Below are 17,354 nucleotides of genomic sequence, written 5' to 3' on the forward strand. Positions count from 1 at the left end.
AATGTTATTGAAGTTTGTGTAGTTGTTTTTGCTATTATGGGATTCCACATATCGTTGAATGTTTAATGGTGAAATAGCTTTTAGGAGGTGAAAAGACAAGATTTACAAAAACTTTCTATATCAAAGCGTAATTAAGTTGATAATTATAAGTTTGTGTGTTAAAAGTTTTGCATTTTATATATTAATCAATAAATTAAATTTTATTTTTATTTTAAACGATATGAATTTTTTGTGGTTTTTTATTTTATTTTTTATATCTTCGTTTTGTGTCTTTCTTCAACGAAACTATTTAACTTCACAAAAATTTGTACTTAAATACACAAGATTATTTTAAAGTTGATCACATTCGCATGGTAGTTTGCATACAATCTGATAATTTAAAATAATTATTTATTTATTTTTAACCTTATGTATAATAAAAAATCATCAATATATAAGTATAAAATAAAGAAGCTTGAAATTTTTATAAAACTTTTAACTTTTTCCAAGTTATAAAATTGACAGCAAAAATTTAAACTAGTAGCAGTCACTAAACTATGGTGATCTGTATATAATAGATATGACAAAGTTTTAAATTAAAGTTTTTTAGATTCTTAAAACCATAAGTTCGTAGATTTTGAAAAAATTTTCAAACTTGGCTAAACTTTTAAACCAGTAATAAAATATTAAACATACTTACAAGTATGGCTGAATTTAAACAATAAAAATTCTAAACTGTTCCTTAAAAATGTATTTTCAAGACTTTTTATTTACGTCAACATAAATTACAAAAATGTACATTTTACATTTTTTATTATGTTAATCTTTTAAGTCAAGCTAAATTTCAAACTGTTTGTACCTTATAAAACTAAATAAAAAAGTTATCTACAAGAAGTACTTGTGACAATATCTTGTGTTTATGATTTTTAGCTGCTGCTTTTTAGTTCAATATACCTTTTTTCAAAAACAAAACAATTATGACGACGAAATTGATGGATTAAGAAGAACTTTGTAACAAAAAAAAAACAAATTCATTTTTTTTTTGTTGAGCTGTTTGATAAGAAAATATATATATATACAAGCTTTTAAGATATAAAATAAATAAATTTAGTTTAAATATTTTGGGTTAAAAATTTTCAATAACTTAGTAACAGCGTATTAAAGTGTTATAAAATATATACATGTAATAACATTTTAACTTTTTGTTATCAATATATCGAGAACAAAATAAAATATATACGAAAGTAGTTTTAACTTTTTAATAAACTCACAGTGGACGAACAATTAATGATAATAAAAAAACATTGATGATACTTTAGTAAAAAAATGTACTTTACAACTATCAGAAACGAAAAAATTTATAATTTTTTGTTTGACTTGAGACTATCATTTTCAGACATTGACTATCATTTTTTTAATGTCTTGAAAAAAATACAAAAACAACTAAAATATAGGTTTTTAAACTACAATACAATTTTTTTAAACAAACAGTATATCATTTTATCAAATTAAAGTTCAGACTTTAAAAAAAATACTGTTTAAAAGTCAAATTTTATCTTGAAAAGTTAACAATACTGATTTCTTTTTATTACACTTTTTTACTATTCAACACTAAGAAAATCAAAGTAATATTTGAAGAGACTGAAAGAATAAAAACAAACCTAACAATAAAATTATTTTGAAAAAGTTTGTTTTGGTACTAGCAAATGTTTATAAAAACACGAAAAACACTGTCTTGACATCACGGACAAAAACAAAACAGTCAACAGAATAAAAGCATAAAATAAATCAAAATTAAACAACATGTTTACTTCGTTTTGGACCGCAGCTCGAAGGTGGCGGTCACTTGCACTTTGACGTTCACGGTTGCCGTCCTGACCATCTTGGACACCTCGATGTTGTCGTCACCCTCCGCACCCGTCGTTTCTTCCACTTCGTTCTCGTGCACGTATATGGGGCGTCCCAGGCTGCTGCCCACCATCTTGCACAGCTCGAACGCTTTTTCCCTGGCGTTTGAGAAGGCGAGCAGGCACGCTTTCTTTCTGTTGGTTGAAGTTTGTTAACAAGTTTGTGAAACAACGCATTCCCAGAATGAAATTTTATTCGAGTTATAAGAGGTGTAATGAATAAATTTTGGCCTTATTTTATTCGTAATATAAATGTATTATATATTTTTTTCTCATTGTGTGTCCTATTTAAGTGGCTAAGGTGTTGATATTTGAGTCAAACATAATAATACAATAAAAGATAAAACAAAAATCATAGTGGTAAAAATGAATAAATTTTTGAAAATATTTACATTAAATAAACTTTACAAAAACATGACTTTGAATTCAAACATGAATAAATCATTTTAATGGGATGGGAATACAAGTAAACAAGGCAAGCATATTAAGTTGGTGATTACTTCAACTAAATAAACAAAAACTTTTAGTTTATGAATTTACACGTTGATAAAACTTGGACAACCAATACAATAGTGAAATTGAGTAAAAACGTTAGCGATTGAATAAAGCGTCTTTAGTAAATAAAAAATTAATTATCACTAATATGATGAAATTGTATAAATTATGTATGTTAAGATATTTTAAACAACAAAAACTCAACAAAAAACATTGTAATGAAACAAGCTTATCAACAGATAACATTAACAAAGGACTCCATTAACACTTAGAAAGTAGGCTTTAAAAGAAAATGAGATGCGAAAAAAAAACCTGTGTGATTCTAAAACTTGTTGGTTGTGTTTCAGCACAGGTGGCAGAACTTTAACTGAACTTTCTAGTTTTTCCACGAACAATGAACTTAACTTCATGCATTTCTGGAGTGAACTGTTGAATACAAAAACAGTTTAAAAAAAAGTATAGGTTTTTTAAGTAAATTAGTAATATTTAATTAAAAAATAGGAGTTGATCGATAAATGTTGAATTATAATTAAATTTAGTTTGAAGAACAAAAAAGTTTACGGAATGGCTGTATAAACAATGCTAAGTTTTAAAGTTTTGTCAATTAAAGTTTTTAATAAGAAACATACTTTTTTATTTGAAAAATAGTTCAAAAAGGTTAATATAATGTTATTTTTTCACTTAATTAGTTATTATAAAAAAACATCATATAAATTTAACAATATAACTAATTAAAACTTTACAAACTTGCAAAAAGTAGCATCAATTTGTGTTTCCATTTCATAAGATTTCTCACTAATTCTTTTCAAGTTTTCTGTAATAATAACATCTTCCTCCTATAGAAATAAATTTTAAAGTTTAAAACAGAGTTTTAAATAACAAGTTTTAACGAATTCAAAAAATGTGATTATTGATTGATACTTTAAAAAATACTCTTATAGTACAAAACTGAGGTGAAACTGAGTATTTTTTTTCTCAAAAATAATAAATTACTAATTATCAATTTTTCTTGTGGATGGATAACTGTGTCCTATTTATTTGTTTTAAGCTCTATAGTTAAAATAATCTTATACTACACTTGTGAAGTATTAAAAAGCCAAATTGATGTTAAGACAAAAACAGTTATTGTGAGTAAATACCAAAGTATTTTTTTAGTAACTTAATCTATTATTAATTCATAAGGTGTGCATCATTAGTTGTGTGAAAAAAAATTGTGCACAAGTGTTTTAAATATAATTAATTGGCAATCAACATTGATTTTTCACAAATCTGTAGGATTTTTTAACATGTCGCTTATAATATTGTATTTAGACTTTTTTGTTGTTTTATAATATTAATTGTTGACAAATAATAAAAAGTATATTAAACTATAAACCATAAAAAGCTGTCTTAATTTTACACAACACAGTTATGAAGATATATTTAGTCTTTTTTTAAATTTAAAACTATGTTTGTTGAAATAGAATCCATATACAGTAATAATGATTTACTTTAAGCTGTCCAATTTTTCAGGGTTGCCACTCTTTGAACCAAAAAATCTTCCCTGAGTGACCAAAAATTTCCCTGAGTAACCTTAAATTTCCCTGAGTTTCCCTGAGTATTTTTCAAATCTTAAAAAAAAAATTCTCTTCTAACACAAATTATTAATACCTCATTCTCATTTTTCTTCTTTAATAATAAAAGGAAGGTTGTATGTGTATGCTTCTGCATTAAGTTTATGAAAAAAACTGTTTTCAAAAACTCAATCTTAAAAGGTATAAACCAATTAAAAATTAAAAACTAAATTTTTGCACAACTTTGTGTAAACTAGTTAGTTAAATTTCTACATAAAAGAATAAAGTTTTTACTGAAAACAAGTAGTTGTAAACAAATAACAATTAACTTTATTATTTAAAAAATAAGAACTAACAGTACAACATAGTGTTTTTTAAACTACATAAGTAACTAAAAATAAAAAGTTTATTAGAACTTTTCAATGAATATTTAACAACAACTTTCATTTCTCTAAACTGTTTGATTTTACTTAAGTAAATATAAATTTAAAACTTAAAAAAACTACAATGTTAATACTAAGAATATTTAAGAACTAGCCGCAAGGCTAAAAAAATTCTAAATAACCACTTAAATAATAAAAATTACTACTTTTGAACAAAATATTGAAACTGGATTAACTAAACCTCATTCTAGATCTAGAAAAAAATTTCCCTGAGATTTTCAAAAACTTCCCTGAAATTTAGAAAAAGAATCAAAACTTCCCTGAGTTTCCCTGAGTTAAAAGAAAAATGCCAAAATTCCCTGAGTTTCCCTGAGATTCCCTGAGTTTCCCTGAGATTTTCTACAGTTTGAAAATTCCCTGAGATTCCCTGAGTTCCCTGAGTGTGTGGCAACCCTGATTTTTATTTAATAATAGAAGACTACCCAATACACACAGGGTTGCCACTCGTTTTTTCAAAAAAATTTCTATGTTTTCAAAAGTACACATTTTCGGGTCTATTTTTAGTTTAAAGTTAAGTTTAAGGTAAGAAACTGTGTTTAATAGTATACAAACATTGAAAAGATACAGTAAAGCTAACTTTAAATATGTTTTTTAGTAAAAAAAATTAGATGATGACAAAATCTTTTTATTTATATGATAGATTTTTTGAGTCAATCGAAATTTTATAATGTTATGTTATGAATATGTTAAAATTCCAGGTTTTTTGCCTAAATTTTCAAATTCCAGGTTTCCAGGTAAAGTGGCAACCCTGTATACATACCTGTTATTATTAATTAATAAATAAATGACAAAAGGTTACTTTATTTTTTGTAGACTTTTTTATGATAGCAAGCATAATTGATGCCTTGCTTATAACATTTAAAATATACTTTGTTTAGAATATTACCTAGTTGCTTAATTAATAACTCACTTTCAATGACTTAAAAAAGTTCTTTTTTTCACAATCGTTTATTTAACTCACTGATGAGCCCTCTGAGCAAAACTTAGTTTAATAAATAGGTTTTTAGTAAACAAATACTATAAGATAATCAGTTTCTATAAATAGATAAAAGGTATAGTATGGAAAGTATAAAAGTTTTTTTTTTTTCAAAAAACATACAATAAATTAATGGCTAAAGCAGTTAATGTTTTTTTTAGTAAGGAGTTATTGTGTTGGTGCTAGAGCCTATAGAAAAAGTAGGAAATTTTGGCTCTTTTTATTTATATAACTCAACATATACATAAGATTTCTTACTCTATTTTGTTTTATACTTATCACTTAATAAACGTTACAGCTCTGTATGTTCTTTTTTTAAATAAACTCAATACTTTTTAAAACATTGTTTTTTTCAGTTTTGGTCTTAAATTAAGGTCTTCTTTCTTGCTTGGTAAAAATATATTTTGTTTTAAAAAACTCTAGATTTACTGAGCCATTAAGACTTTGTTGTTAAACATTTAAAAAAAAAAAAAATTATATATTTAAAAATATTTTACTAAAACTGAGAACAGACTTATTTATTATTTCTTAGTCTTAGTAACATGTATTATGTATATAACATATAGGATTAAAACTAGCTTTTTAATTCAAAATATTTAACAAAAAAATACTATTGATTGTTATATTTAGAATTTAATTTAAAATATACTTGTTGACCAAGCATAAAAACCCTAATCGATGAAGAAAACCAAAAAAAAGCCAGTATTTTAAAAAGCATTAAGTTTATAAAAAATAACACTATAAGTAAATTTTATTAACTTATAATAATATTAGTTTTTATTTACCCTTTTTTTTCAAGTAATATAACTAAATAATTAAAAAAAGCTAAAATATACCACTTTTTCGTTTGTCGGGTTCTGGCACTAACCCAACAAACTTTTAAATTATGTAGTACTGTAAGAACAAAGATTAAAGAAATTCTTATGTGTTGATATTAGTGAGTCAAGAAAAAAACCTCTTATTTTAATATGATTGTCATCGCTTCAAAACGATTAAACTTTATTTTTCAGGAAAAATTTAGGAAATAAGATTTATGACCAAAATACTAAACACTTTTTTTTGACAAAAAAATCATTACTAACTACAAATCAAAAAAGTAGAAGTTAATTATAATTTGCCCAATATTAGATTGAGAAAGTTTAAAAGAAAAATTTTTTGGAGGAATTATTTAGAGAAATTTTCATCTTTTGCCATTTTAGTTATCACCATGTATAAGAAACCTATTAAACTCTCTTAACTTGATTGCTTATATTTTGAAGAGTACTTTTAATATTTTAAATTAGTAAAAATTAACTAGTTGCTTTAGTACAAGTGTACAAATTAAAACTAAAATAGAAAAATTCACAAACCTTCTATGTCCAAATTTATTTAATTATTAGTATTACTTTACTATATGTGAACAATTAGTACTGGACTAGATGTGAAAACTTGAATAAGATTAGTTAGAAAATCAAGAAAATATAGTTTTAATAAAATAGTTTTTCAAATATAGGATCATAAGTGACCAGCAATTATACAATAAGATATACAAGACAAACGATTTCAATAAAACTAGATATATTTCGAGCATTTATCATCAGTAGAGTACAAAGCTAACAAAAGATAAGTTTTTATAAAATTATACAGTAATGTTTTAGTTGTCTTATATATCTTATCCTATAAAATTGTTTTTATTAGCCTATTTGTTTGCCTTTCATAAAAAAACTTATTAACTTTGATTAGTTATATCTATAAAATTATTTAAATTTTGTTCATTAGTAAAAAGTGTCTGATAGCTAATACAAAAAAAAACAGCGCAAAAAGTGGATAATCTTGTAAAAATCAAGGTTAACTTCCCAATGACCTAAATGCTGAGAAAACTATTTCCTTAAACTAAAAAGTTTTTTTTTTTTAATAATTTACAAGTATTAAGAGAATAACTTTTAGTAAATTTATGACCTTTTGTGAACAAGAGAAAATTCCCTCCATATGACTATATGTCAAAAATCAAAATCCATGTAAAAGTAACTTATAGTTTACACTAACAGCTTCTAAATTGGTTATGAGTTATTTTTAGTTTTGTGAAATTCTGGTATCCTTCATAACTATAAGTCTCTCTCATGTGAAAATGTTGATTAATAAATTTACTCACAGGGAGACCATTTTGTAGAAGTGTTTGTTTCACATACACAACTCTTCTTTCAACACTGGCCCTTGCATCGCTTGCTTTTTCTTTCAAACTGCTTAGCACAATAGAAAGTATGCATATGTCTGGTGGTACGCTCAATTCTGCTGAGCCTGTTACCTTGAACAAATATATACTTTAGTGTTATGCTAACTGCTTTTTTAGTAACTAATAAAATGATAACTCAACTTAAGATAAGTACTGATTGTTTGTGTTAATTTTAAAAACTAAATAACTTAATTTTTCTTAAACATTATTTGTCAAAAAACATTTCAAAAAGAAAAAAATAGTTTGTAAATGTATAAAAAAAACTTAGTCAGGACATAGCATCCAATGTTTTAGTTCTTTTTTAAGACACAGCAAGCTTTGAATATTTTTGATAAAAATGTATGGTAAGCAATTCGTTCATTGTCAATATACTCAAAAACTGATAAATTTATTAAAAACATGGCTTATTTTGGTAACAATTTCTAAAAAGCATTGATTTAAAACTGTATGGAGATAGAACTTTATAAAAATACTACTTTTTGGCCTAATTTATTTCTTTCTTTCATATAGATTATAGTGAAATCACTTAAACTTTACTCTTACATCTCGAAAACTAATATATGGTTTAAAATTTGGTTATAAGTAACTAGATGGAGCTAAACTTAATCTACTATATAAGATCATACTGTAAATATTGCTTTACTACCCTTCTTTAGCTTAAACAGTAAAGTACTTTCAATTTAAATATTTGCAAAGGATAAAATATCAAACTTTACTTTAGAGCTAATTTAAATAAGTATTTATTTTTAATTTGCTTAATTTATAAGCTCTCTAAATAGTATATGCAAAAATTAGATTAATTTTAATTAAAGAGAAATATTATTTTGTAGTATAAAAATCTTATCAAATAATGTACAATATTACATAAGCTACTGTAAGTTTTAATACTAAACAATAACAAAGTAGTATCTTAGAAGGGATCAAAGATGGAGTTATTGATAAATTAAATCAAGCAAAAATTGCAAAATAATAAACTATTTCTTAACAAAAATTAACATTGGCTCTTAAATAAAAGCTTAAAGTGTGAACTATAGGCAGTTTGTACAAAATAGAAAAATTCAAATCAATTTTTGATATAAAAATATTCAAAATTACAAGCTAGTTGGTTTGTTTATACAGAAATTAGGCAAGTCAAAATATACAGTAAACCAATTTATGCAGAACTTTTATTTATTGAACTAACAACTCTGCCTGTTAAACACAAAAAAAAATATGTTAGTTCAATAAAGAAAAGTACTGTGCTTTTATTTTTTGATATAAAATCATTTTTGTTAAAAGTTTTTATACTGTAATGGAATACCAGTTTCACTGCTTTCCATTAATTGAACATCAAATATTATAAAACCATTCAACCAGAGAGCAAGTTGATCTGAAGCAAGTTTACATTTTTCAGATATAGCTATATAAACCAGCCACAGTGTGATTGCAGTGACATTTTAGTCAAGACCTTTCATATGTAGTTTTAGAACTGAACTTTTTTGTTATCATGTTGCTTATTGTCAAGTTCTTTTTTAAATAATGTTTATTACTCATAACTGACTTTTTGATTTTAATTTCAAGTAGTAAATTTATAATTTAAATGTACATTCTTATAGTAAGTTCCTGTTGGGTAGGATTCTAATATGCACAAAGGGACACTATTGCACAGAGGGTCACATTTTTTGTTTTTAATAATTTTGAATAGTTATATATTTTTTTAAATTTTGAAATTTCAGTCTGACTTTAAAAGATTTTTAATTATTTTTTTTTCTATTTGAAGGCTTTGGAAAATAAGCAATTATGTAGATTAATCTGACCTTTTTTTTTCAATTTTGTCAAATTTTCTGACTATTCCTGACTTTTTTATCAAAAACCCCACTTTTTTCCTGACTTTTTTTTTTATTTTTTAGTTTTTCCTGACTGTGTGGCAACCCTGCCTAACCCTTACCCTTGGTCCATACCTGTTTTTTTTATGTTTTTTTATTAGTTAAACTTTTTTTTACTTTTTATTTATTTTTAATCTTGTGCAAAAATGACTTTTTGTGCAAAAGAGTCCCTTTGAGCATATTTGACCCTTTGTGCAAAAGTGTCTTTGTGCATATTTGACCTGTTCCTCTTAAACTTAATTCTTGTAAAAGTTTTGACCGTATAAAAAGTAATTTTTAAAGTATGATGTTCTTTATGTATTTGGTAGTGTTTGCAAATGTTCTTTAATACAATATGTTCATTCATGTCATGCCCAGTTTTGTAAAGAGTAGCCCTAAGTACTATTTAATATCATTATTAGTTAGGTTATTGTTATTATTTATTATGGGTTACAGTGTAGGTTTAGAATACACTATAACCTTACAATACAAATAGACGGATCAAAACTTTTCATTGTCAATTTACTTAGAAACTTAAAAACTCACTAAAAATATTTTGTTTTTATAATTTTAATTTTTAACTAATGTGGTCCTTTTAGTGTTTAGAAATTTTTTTTTGAACAATTTCCAAAACAAAAATTATATGACCAAAATAATAAAAGTAATTTAGTTTGTTGTTGAAAAAAAATTTAATTCAAAGTTTATCAGTTCCTTCCTAAGATTTTTCTATAGTTTATAAAGATTAGACTGAGAAAGTTTTGGAATGATTGATTATAAATTTTAAGAGAATATAAATTTCAAGAAAAATAGTATTTATTTGTCTTTTTATTTAGTTTTTCTACAAAGAACTTTAAAAAATCTAAAATACTTCAATATCATTTACAATAATGACTTCAAATTTTTAATATGGTAGCTCAGTTGTTTATGCAATAATCAAGAATAAAATAATTATTTATCCCTTATTGCCTTATTATCAAACTTGTGAAACTAAATAAGTAAAATTAGGTATGCAACAAGTTAAAAATAAATTAAAAAAAGGTATGTATACTACATTCAAAAAATACAAAATATTAGTTTTAATTGTAATAACAAATTAGTTTGAATACGTAAGACATAGAAAGTGCTAAAAATAAAGTTTCATTGATTTTTCAAAAGTGTTTAAAAATTATTTTAAGTTTTTGAAATCATATCTTATGTTGAATTTATTTTAGAACAAATTAAAAAAGGTGTTTTCTAATAAACCTAAATTATTTAAGGGCATACTGGTAGGTAAACACCCTTTTTTGGTTTTTGATCTTATTTTATAAAGTTTTTACTAAGCTACAAGATGCTTTTTACAGATTTTAAAAATTCGAAATAATTTTTGAGATATAGCCGGTCAAAGTCGGAGGCAACAATAGGTTCCTTACAGAAGGCGCAAACTAAAACAGCAAATAACTAGAAATCACTAAAAATCTATCTTCTCCTACGTTTTTTGAGATAACTACCTCAAACTTTTAGGAAATGTTCCTTGCAATATTTAGAAAATTCTGTTGGAACAGAACTTAAAAAAATTAAAAAAATTAAATTTTATAACAAAAAAAACTGTTTTTTTGTTTATTTTTTATATAAAATTTTTATTTTTCAATTTTTTAAAAATTCCTTCCAACAGAATTTTCTAAATATATTAAGGAACATGTCCTGAAAATTTGAGGTAGTTATCTCAAAAAATGTAGGAGAAGATAAATTTTTAGTGAAATAGTCTACATTTGCCGTTTTGCCTCCCAGCGCTAACTTAAATAATAAGGAGCTTATTGTTGACTCCAATATTGACCGGCTATATCTAAAAAAATATTTTTATTTTTTTAAATCTGTAAAAAGCATTTGTAGCTTAGTAAAAGCTATATAAAATAAGATCAAAAACCAAAAAAGGGTGTTTACCCCCCTATGCCCTTAAAATATACAGTAGTTAAATCAACTTCTTCAAAGTACTTCTCATATCATTTTTCAAAAGCTTTCATATTGAATTAAAAAAAGCAATAAAACTTAGTTAAATTATTAAAACTGTGTTACTAATAATATTCTTTAAGGATTAAAAAAATTAAATGCATAATCACAAAATCAAGCATTTAAAAAATCTTTAAGAATTATCTTGAGCAAAAGTATGAGAAAGAGAATAAGACAGATGTGCTGTTTAGTTTAAATTTAAATTGGTTAATAAAAAACATAGTTTTTTGTTATTATAGATTGAAAATTTAATATAAGTTATATAATAAAGCTATTAATTCAACTTAAAGTTTTCCAACATTGTATATTAACTATACATTAGTAGGCTTAAGGCTGTGTATCATATGAGTGAAGTTTTTACTTAAAAAGTTACCCACTACACAAGGGTGGTCTTTCCTCAGCCTAATGGTGATTATTTTCACAATCAATTTTTTCACAGTTTGATTTTAATTTGTTGTGTTTTAGTTAAGAACATAGACTGTAATGTTATAATAAATAATATCGTTATTTTTAGTAAAAAAATGTTGGACCCCTTCCTCCTATGCCCTTAAGGTACAGGTTGCTTTTAAGAGATTTAAAAAATACAAAATATTTTTTGAAATAAAGCAGGTCAAAATAGAAGGTAACAATAGGTTCCTTATTGGAGGTACAAACTAAAACAGCTCCTATGGTTTTTGAGATAACTACATCAAACTTTCAGGAAATGTTCCTTGCAATGTTTAATAAAAAGTGTTATTTTTTTGACATAAAATTTTAATTTTTAATACTTTAAAATAATTTTTCAACAGAATTTTTTAAATATTGCAAGGAACATTATCTGAAAGTTTGAAACAATTATCTCAAAAAATGTAGGGGGAAATATATTTTTAGTGATTTCTAGTTATGGCCATAGGGGGTCCAACATTTTTATTTTACAAAAATTAACTTTGGCTTTTATATGAAAGCTTTAAGTACAAACTACAAGCCTGTTTATATAGAATTCAAAAATGTCATTTAACTTTGAGATATTGTAACTTTAATACAAAGTTTCCAATACAGATACAAATATATGGACCGCAAATTTTTCAAGGTCAATTTTCTTGGAAATTCAAAAATTCACTAAAAATCTATCTTTCATTTTTCAAGCAATTTTATTTAAATTTTAATGAAATGTTCCTTATAATATAAGGCAAAAATGTTACTTTAGAACTTTAATGATGTAAAACAAAAAAAATATCACAAAAACTAAAAAAAAAGTGTTTTTTTTTCAATAAAAAATTATTTTTACAATTTTTTTCAATTCCAAAGTAATGTTTTTTTGTTATTGTATAAAGATTAGACTGTGAAAGATTGAAGAAGACTGCTTGAAAAATGTAGGAGGAGATAGATTTTTAATAAAATAGTCTTTTTTTGCTATTTTAGTTTTACCTTTCCATAGGAAACCTATTATGCAGCCCGACTTTGACTAGTCATATATCAATAAATAGTTTCAATTTTTTAAAAAGATAAAAAGCATTTTCATGCTTAGAAAAAACTCTATAAAATAAGATCAACTTGTAAAAAACATGGTTTACCCCCCCCCACCCATGGCCTTAAACATTTTAGTTTTCACCTCCCATAAGATACCTATAATAAAGGTCTTAGTTTAAGTCCTTAGGTCTTAAACAACAACTCTATCACAATAATGATGACATTGACCTGCTATATCTCAAAATCTATTTTGAATTTTTTAAGTTTTAAAAAAGCAGCTTGTAAGTAAGTTGAAACTCAACAAAAAAAAAAAAATTGTAAAGAATAAGATCTACCTCCTTTTCCACTATACCCCTTAATGGTGTGCTTGATGTGCATGGTAATTTTGTTAATGAACCAAAATAAACTGGTAATGTAATGAACAAAATTTTGTGTCTATTCCTGTTTATTTAATAAAAAAAGAATACATGAATGCATATAACTATAATAATTTTCTTTGGGTTCTTAGAAAAAATGGTTTTGTACTTAAGGATATATCATTAATTATTGTCTCAGGCAATGTTATCATTATTGTGATAGAGTTGTTGTTTAAGACCTAAGGACTTAAACTAAGACCTTTATTATTCAGTAAAAAACACATGTAAATTTATTAGTGGCTTAAATATAAAAAGTACTATTAAAACAATATTTAAGGCCATAGGGGGTCCAACATTTTTTTTATTACAAAATTTAATTATGGCTTTTATATGAAAGCTTGAAATACAAACTACAAGCCTGTTTTTATAGAATTCAAAATATCATTTAACTTTTGTGATATTTTATTTTTTGTATAAAGTTTCCAATACAAACATTTAGACTGCAAATTTTTCAAGGTCAATTTTCTCTAAAATTAAAAAAATTACTAAAAATCTATCTCCTCCTTCATTTTTCAAGCAATCTTTTTCATATTTCCGAAAATGTTCCTTATATTATAGGAAAAAACGTTACTTTACAATTTCAATAAAGTAAAACAATAAAAAATTTATTACAATAATAAAATAAAAAAGTGTTTATTTTTCATAATTTTTTTTTTTTAATTTTTTTTTTTAATTTCAAAGTAACGTTTTTTTGTTATTGTATAAAGATTAGACTGTGAAAGTTTGAAGAAGATTGCTTGAAAAATGTAGGAGGAGAGAGGTTTTTAATTAAATAGTCTTTTTTTGCTGTTTTAATTTCCCCTTTCCATAGGGAACCTATTATGCGACCCGACTTTAACTACTAATATCTCAAAAAATAATTTGAATTTTTTAAAACAATAAAAATCATCTACAACCTTAGAAAAAACTCTTTAAAATAAGATCAACTTGTAAAAAAACACGGTTTACCCCCCTATGGCCTTAATTGTTTTAGAGTTTCTTAATGTTTTATAGTTGTCACATTAGTTACATTTTTAAAAGTATTGTTGATTTAAACTTTAATTGTTCCTAACTTTTATTATTTACAAAAGTAACTAATATTTCTCAAATAGAACTTTTATAACAGTGTTTTGTGGTTCTTTATATAAAAGATACATTGTTGAAACTGTCTTGTCTGATTTATATAAAGTAGACTAAAACAACATGTAGTAACTTTAAGGTTATAATTGAATTAGGTAGATTAAGTATTAATCAATAAATTAAGTGTACCTACATCCATACCTTACAGGAGATTTAATTTGAAAGTTAGTATGTCAATGGATAATACAAGAGAATTTAAGGTTGACCACAGTTACTTTTCTCTAGTAATATGGTTTGAAAACAAAATAATAATCATTTAAATTAAAACTTTTGTATTTGAAAGACCTAGAACAGGGCAACTCCTTAAGGTATTTAAGTCTTAAGTTGTGGATTAATGTTACAGAAAATAGCAAAAACTTACAACATGATGAGTTGTGTTGAGCCAGTATACTGAGTAAATTTGGTTTGAATCTGTATTTTGTGTTGCATGATGATACTGTATTTATCTTAGTATAAATTTTTGTGTATATTTATTCTAAGATATGATAAGCTTCTTTTAGATTTATGATAAATAAAACTAAATTTTATTTGTGTTTGCCATGGGTTTTGACCTTACAACATTAACCTAGAGAAATTTTAAGGCCGTCACTAGGATTGGAACCCTATGCCATCAGACCACACAAATGAGTGGGTTTCTTAGTAAATAAATAGGTTGTTAATGCATTTTTTTTCAACTTTGTTTTAGATTAAATTTTAATTAAAGGGCATAGGGAGGGTATTTACTTTTTCACAATTTGGTCTTATTTTGTGGTGTTTTAACTAAAATACAAGTTGATTTATACAGATTTTAAAAATTTCAGTTAATTTTTGAGATGTAGCTGGTGTATGCCTAAGAGTACAATAGGTTTCTTATGGGAGGCACAAACTAAAAAGGCAAAAAAGACTATTTAACTAAAATTTTATCTCCTCATATGTTTTTTGAGTAAATTACTTCAAAATTTTAGGAAATGTTCCTTACAACTATGAAAATTCTATAGAAATGAAAATAAATAATAAATAAACAAAAGTTTTTCAATATAAATAAACATTTTTTTGTTTTAATTTTTTTTTTTTTTTTAATCTTATTGGGACAGAACTATTGAATATGTGTCAACCACTGAGTTTCAATCTTGCAATGTTCAACTCAGAGAGTTTTCACAGCAGTCATTAGGACCTTTATGTCATCAGGTCACATTTCTTCAAAAAGAATAAGAATTTTTATAGTACAACAAGAAAGAAGTGCTTATATTTATTGTCTTAGGATCTGGTGTAGAAAAAAACCTTTCGATTATTGAGTTGTACACCAGTTCGGTATAATTAAATGTCTTGTCCAAGATTAAAATAAATATTTAAGTGTTTAAATTTCATATAACTATTACCTCAACTTTTCTTTTTTGGTTTTCACAAATTTCTTCTCCGTTTGGTAAAACTCTAGGTGCTAAACTTGCAAAAACGTGGGTTGGTTTCATTTTTAGCTGTGACATTATAGTTAGCAAATTCTCTTATATTTTAATAACTTATTTTGAAAATCAACAGCATTTAGCATGTTGTCTTTATTGTTAGGCAGCTGTTGAAAATGGACAAATTACAAAAAAAAATATGTCAAGGAATCATTAAGACTTAATATTGACTAACATAATAAAAAGTTTGTAAACATCATTATTTACAATAATTTTAAAAATATTAATTACAAATTACTTCAGCAAATAGGAAATTATAGTTTTTAATTCTAATTAAATATAACTTTTATTAGTAGAAATTATTGCTCATTTATTATTTTTTATGGTTGATTTAGACTAGAAAACTTTTACAAATAACTACAGAACTTTAAAGATTTTTAAAAATTAAATCTGTTTTTGCAAACAATAGTTTAAAAAAATTGTAAGCAGACTAAAAAAAATGTAACTTTAATTCAATCTCATTTTTCACACAGTTTTCTTTTAATGAATACCACACGTCATACTCATACTATTTTAACTTTATATAAAGCTCTATAAATAGATAAATAAAATGTCAATTTCTTGTTCAATTTGTCAAGAGGATTTAGATTTCTACAATCAGGAGATTTCGGTGCTTAATTGCGGACATTTGTATCACAGAGCTTGCCTTCCACAATGGTTAAATGTAAGCTCAACTTGTCCTGAATGTAGATCTGCGGTAACAAGGAATAACATCGTCCAAAAAATTTTTCCTTCAAAGAAAGACGATGATAATAATGATTATAAAGGGTCATATGAAGAGACAAAAAATATTTTGGAACTTTACGATGAATCTACAAAATACTTTAGGAAAATGTTCATTGAAAGAATTGAGACTGTTGAAAACGAAAAATTCAAGTTAAAAGAAGAATTACAAAAGACTTCATTTGAAAAAACAGTGGTTGAAAGCAAAAACTTAAAGTTGACAAGGGATTTAAATAAATCCCAAAAAGCAAAAAATAATTTTAAAAAACAGAATATGAGGTTAAGTTTACAGAATAAACAATTAATAGAGCGCGCTATGGAAATTAAAGGAAATCGTATGAAGAAAGTTAATAAGCAAGTCGTGTCTGTAATAAGTTTTATTCCGAATGCTTTAAACAGAGTACCAGCATTAAATGATAGAATAACTGCAACTACAAGTTTTCACTTGTTTTTTTAATTAAATTAAATAAGCTCTAAGTAAAACTGATTATTTATTGACAATAAAAAAAGGCTAATGAACAGTTTTAATTTTAATAATACTACTAAATTTACCTTTACCTAAATTAATTGATTTTTCCTTCATTGATAATTAACCTTTTTAATTAAACCGTACAGGTCAAAACGAAAATACAACAGAAACACGTCAAGATGAAGCAAAAGCAATTGTAGTTTCAGATTATCTAAATAAACACAACTACCAGTACTTGTTTGATGAATTTAAATGGGTCAAACTGAACAATTTTCCTAAAACAGATGGTAAAATATTCGGAATTTTTGAAAACAACAACATTTTAAGCGTGTGTGTCAATAATA

The 17,354-nt window shown here is 24.9% G+C and overlaps 1 protein-coding gene across 1 annotated transcript; it reads right to left on the reverse strand.

Annotated features, from left to right (window-relative positions):
* Nucleotides 1–1,776: 1,776 nt before the first annotated feature.
* LOC145847477 (interleukin-1 receptor-associated kinase 1-binding protein 1-like) lies at nucleotides 1,777–15,854 on the reverse strand. Its single transcript, XM_082953622.1, has 5 exons — nucleotides 15,738–15,854; nucleotides 7,485–7,637; nucleotides 3,129–3,217; nucleotides 2,694–2,807; nucleotides 1,777–2,021 (listed from the first exon to the last, which is right to left on the reverse strand). Exons 1-5 carry the CDS (start codon nucleotides 15,840–15,842, stop codon nucleotides 1,787–1,789), a joined length of 696 nt encoding a protein of 231 aa, XP_082809748.1. The 5' UTR covers nucleotides 15,843–15,854; the 3' UTR covers nucleotides 1,777–1,786.
* Nucleotides 15,855–17,354: the final 1,500 nt, after the last annotated feature.

The sequence above is a fragment of the Thalia democratica genome, unplaced genomic scaffold, assembly GCF_965202585.1.
Source record: "Thalia democratica unplaced genomic scaffold, ktThaDemo2.hap1.1 HAP1_SCAFFOLD_956, whole genome shotgun sequence".
NCBI lineage: Eukaryota > Metazoa > Chordata > Thaliacea > Salpida > Salpidae > Thalia > Thalia democratica.

What these genes read in the sequence shown, in the direction of transcription:
- LOC145847477 (XM_082953622.1), bottom strand. Translation starts at nt 15,842, where the DNA reads ATGTCACAGCTAAAAATGAAACCAACCCACGTTTTTGCAAGTTTAGCA. An exon ending in ACCAAAAAAGAAAAGTTGAG is followed by an intron (nt 7,638 to 15,737) that starts GTAATAGTTATA and finishes TATTTGTTCAAG; the next exon opens with GTAACAGGCTCAGCAGAATT. An exon ending in ATTGATGCTACTTTTTGCAA is followed by an intron (nt 2,808 to 3,128) that starts GTTTGTAAAGTT and finishes TGTATTCAACAG; the next exon opens with TTCACTCCAGAAATGCATGA.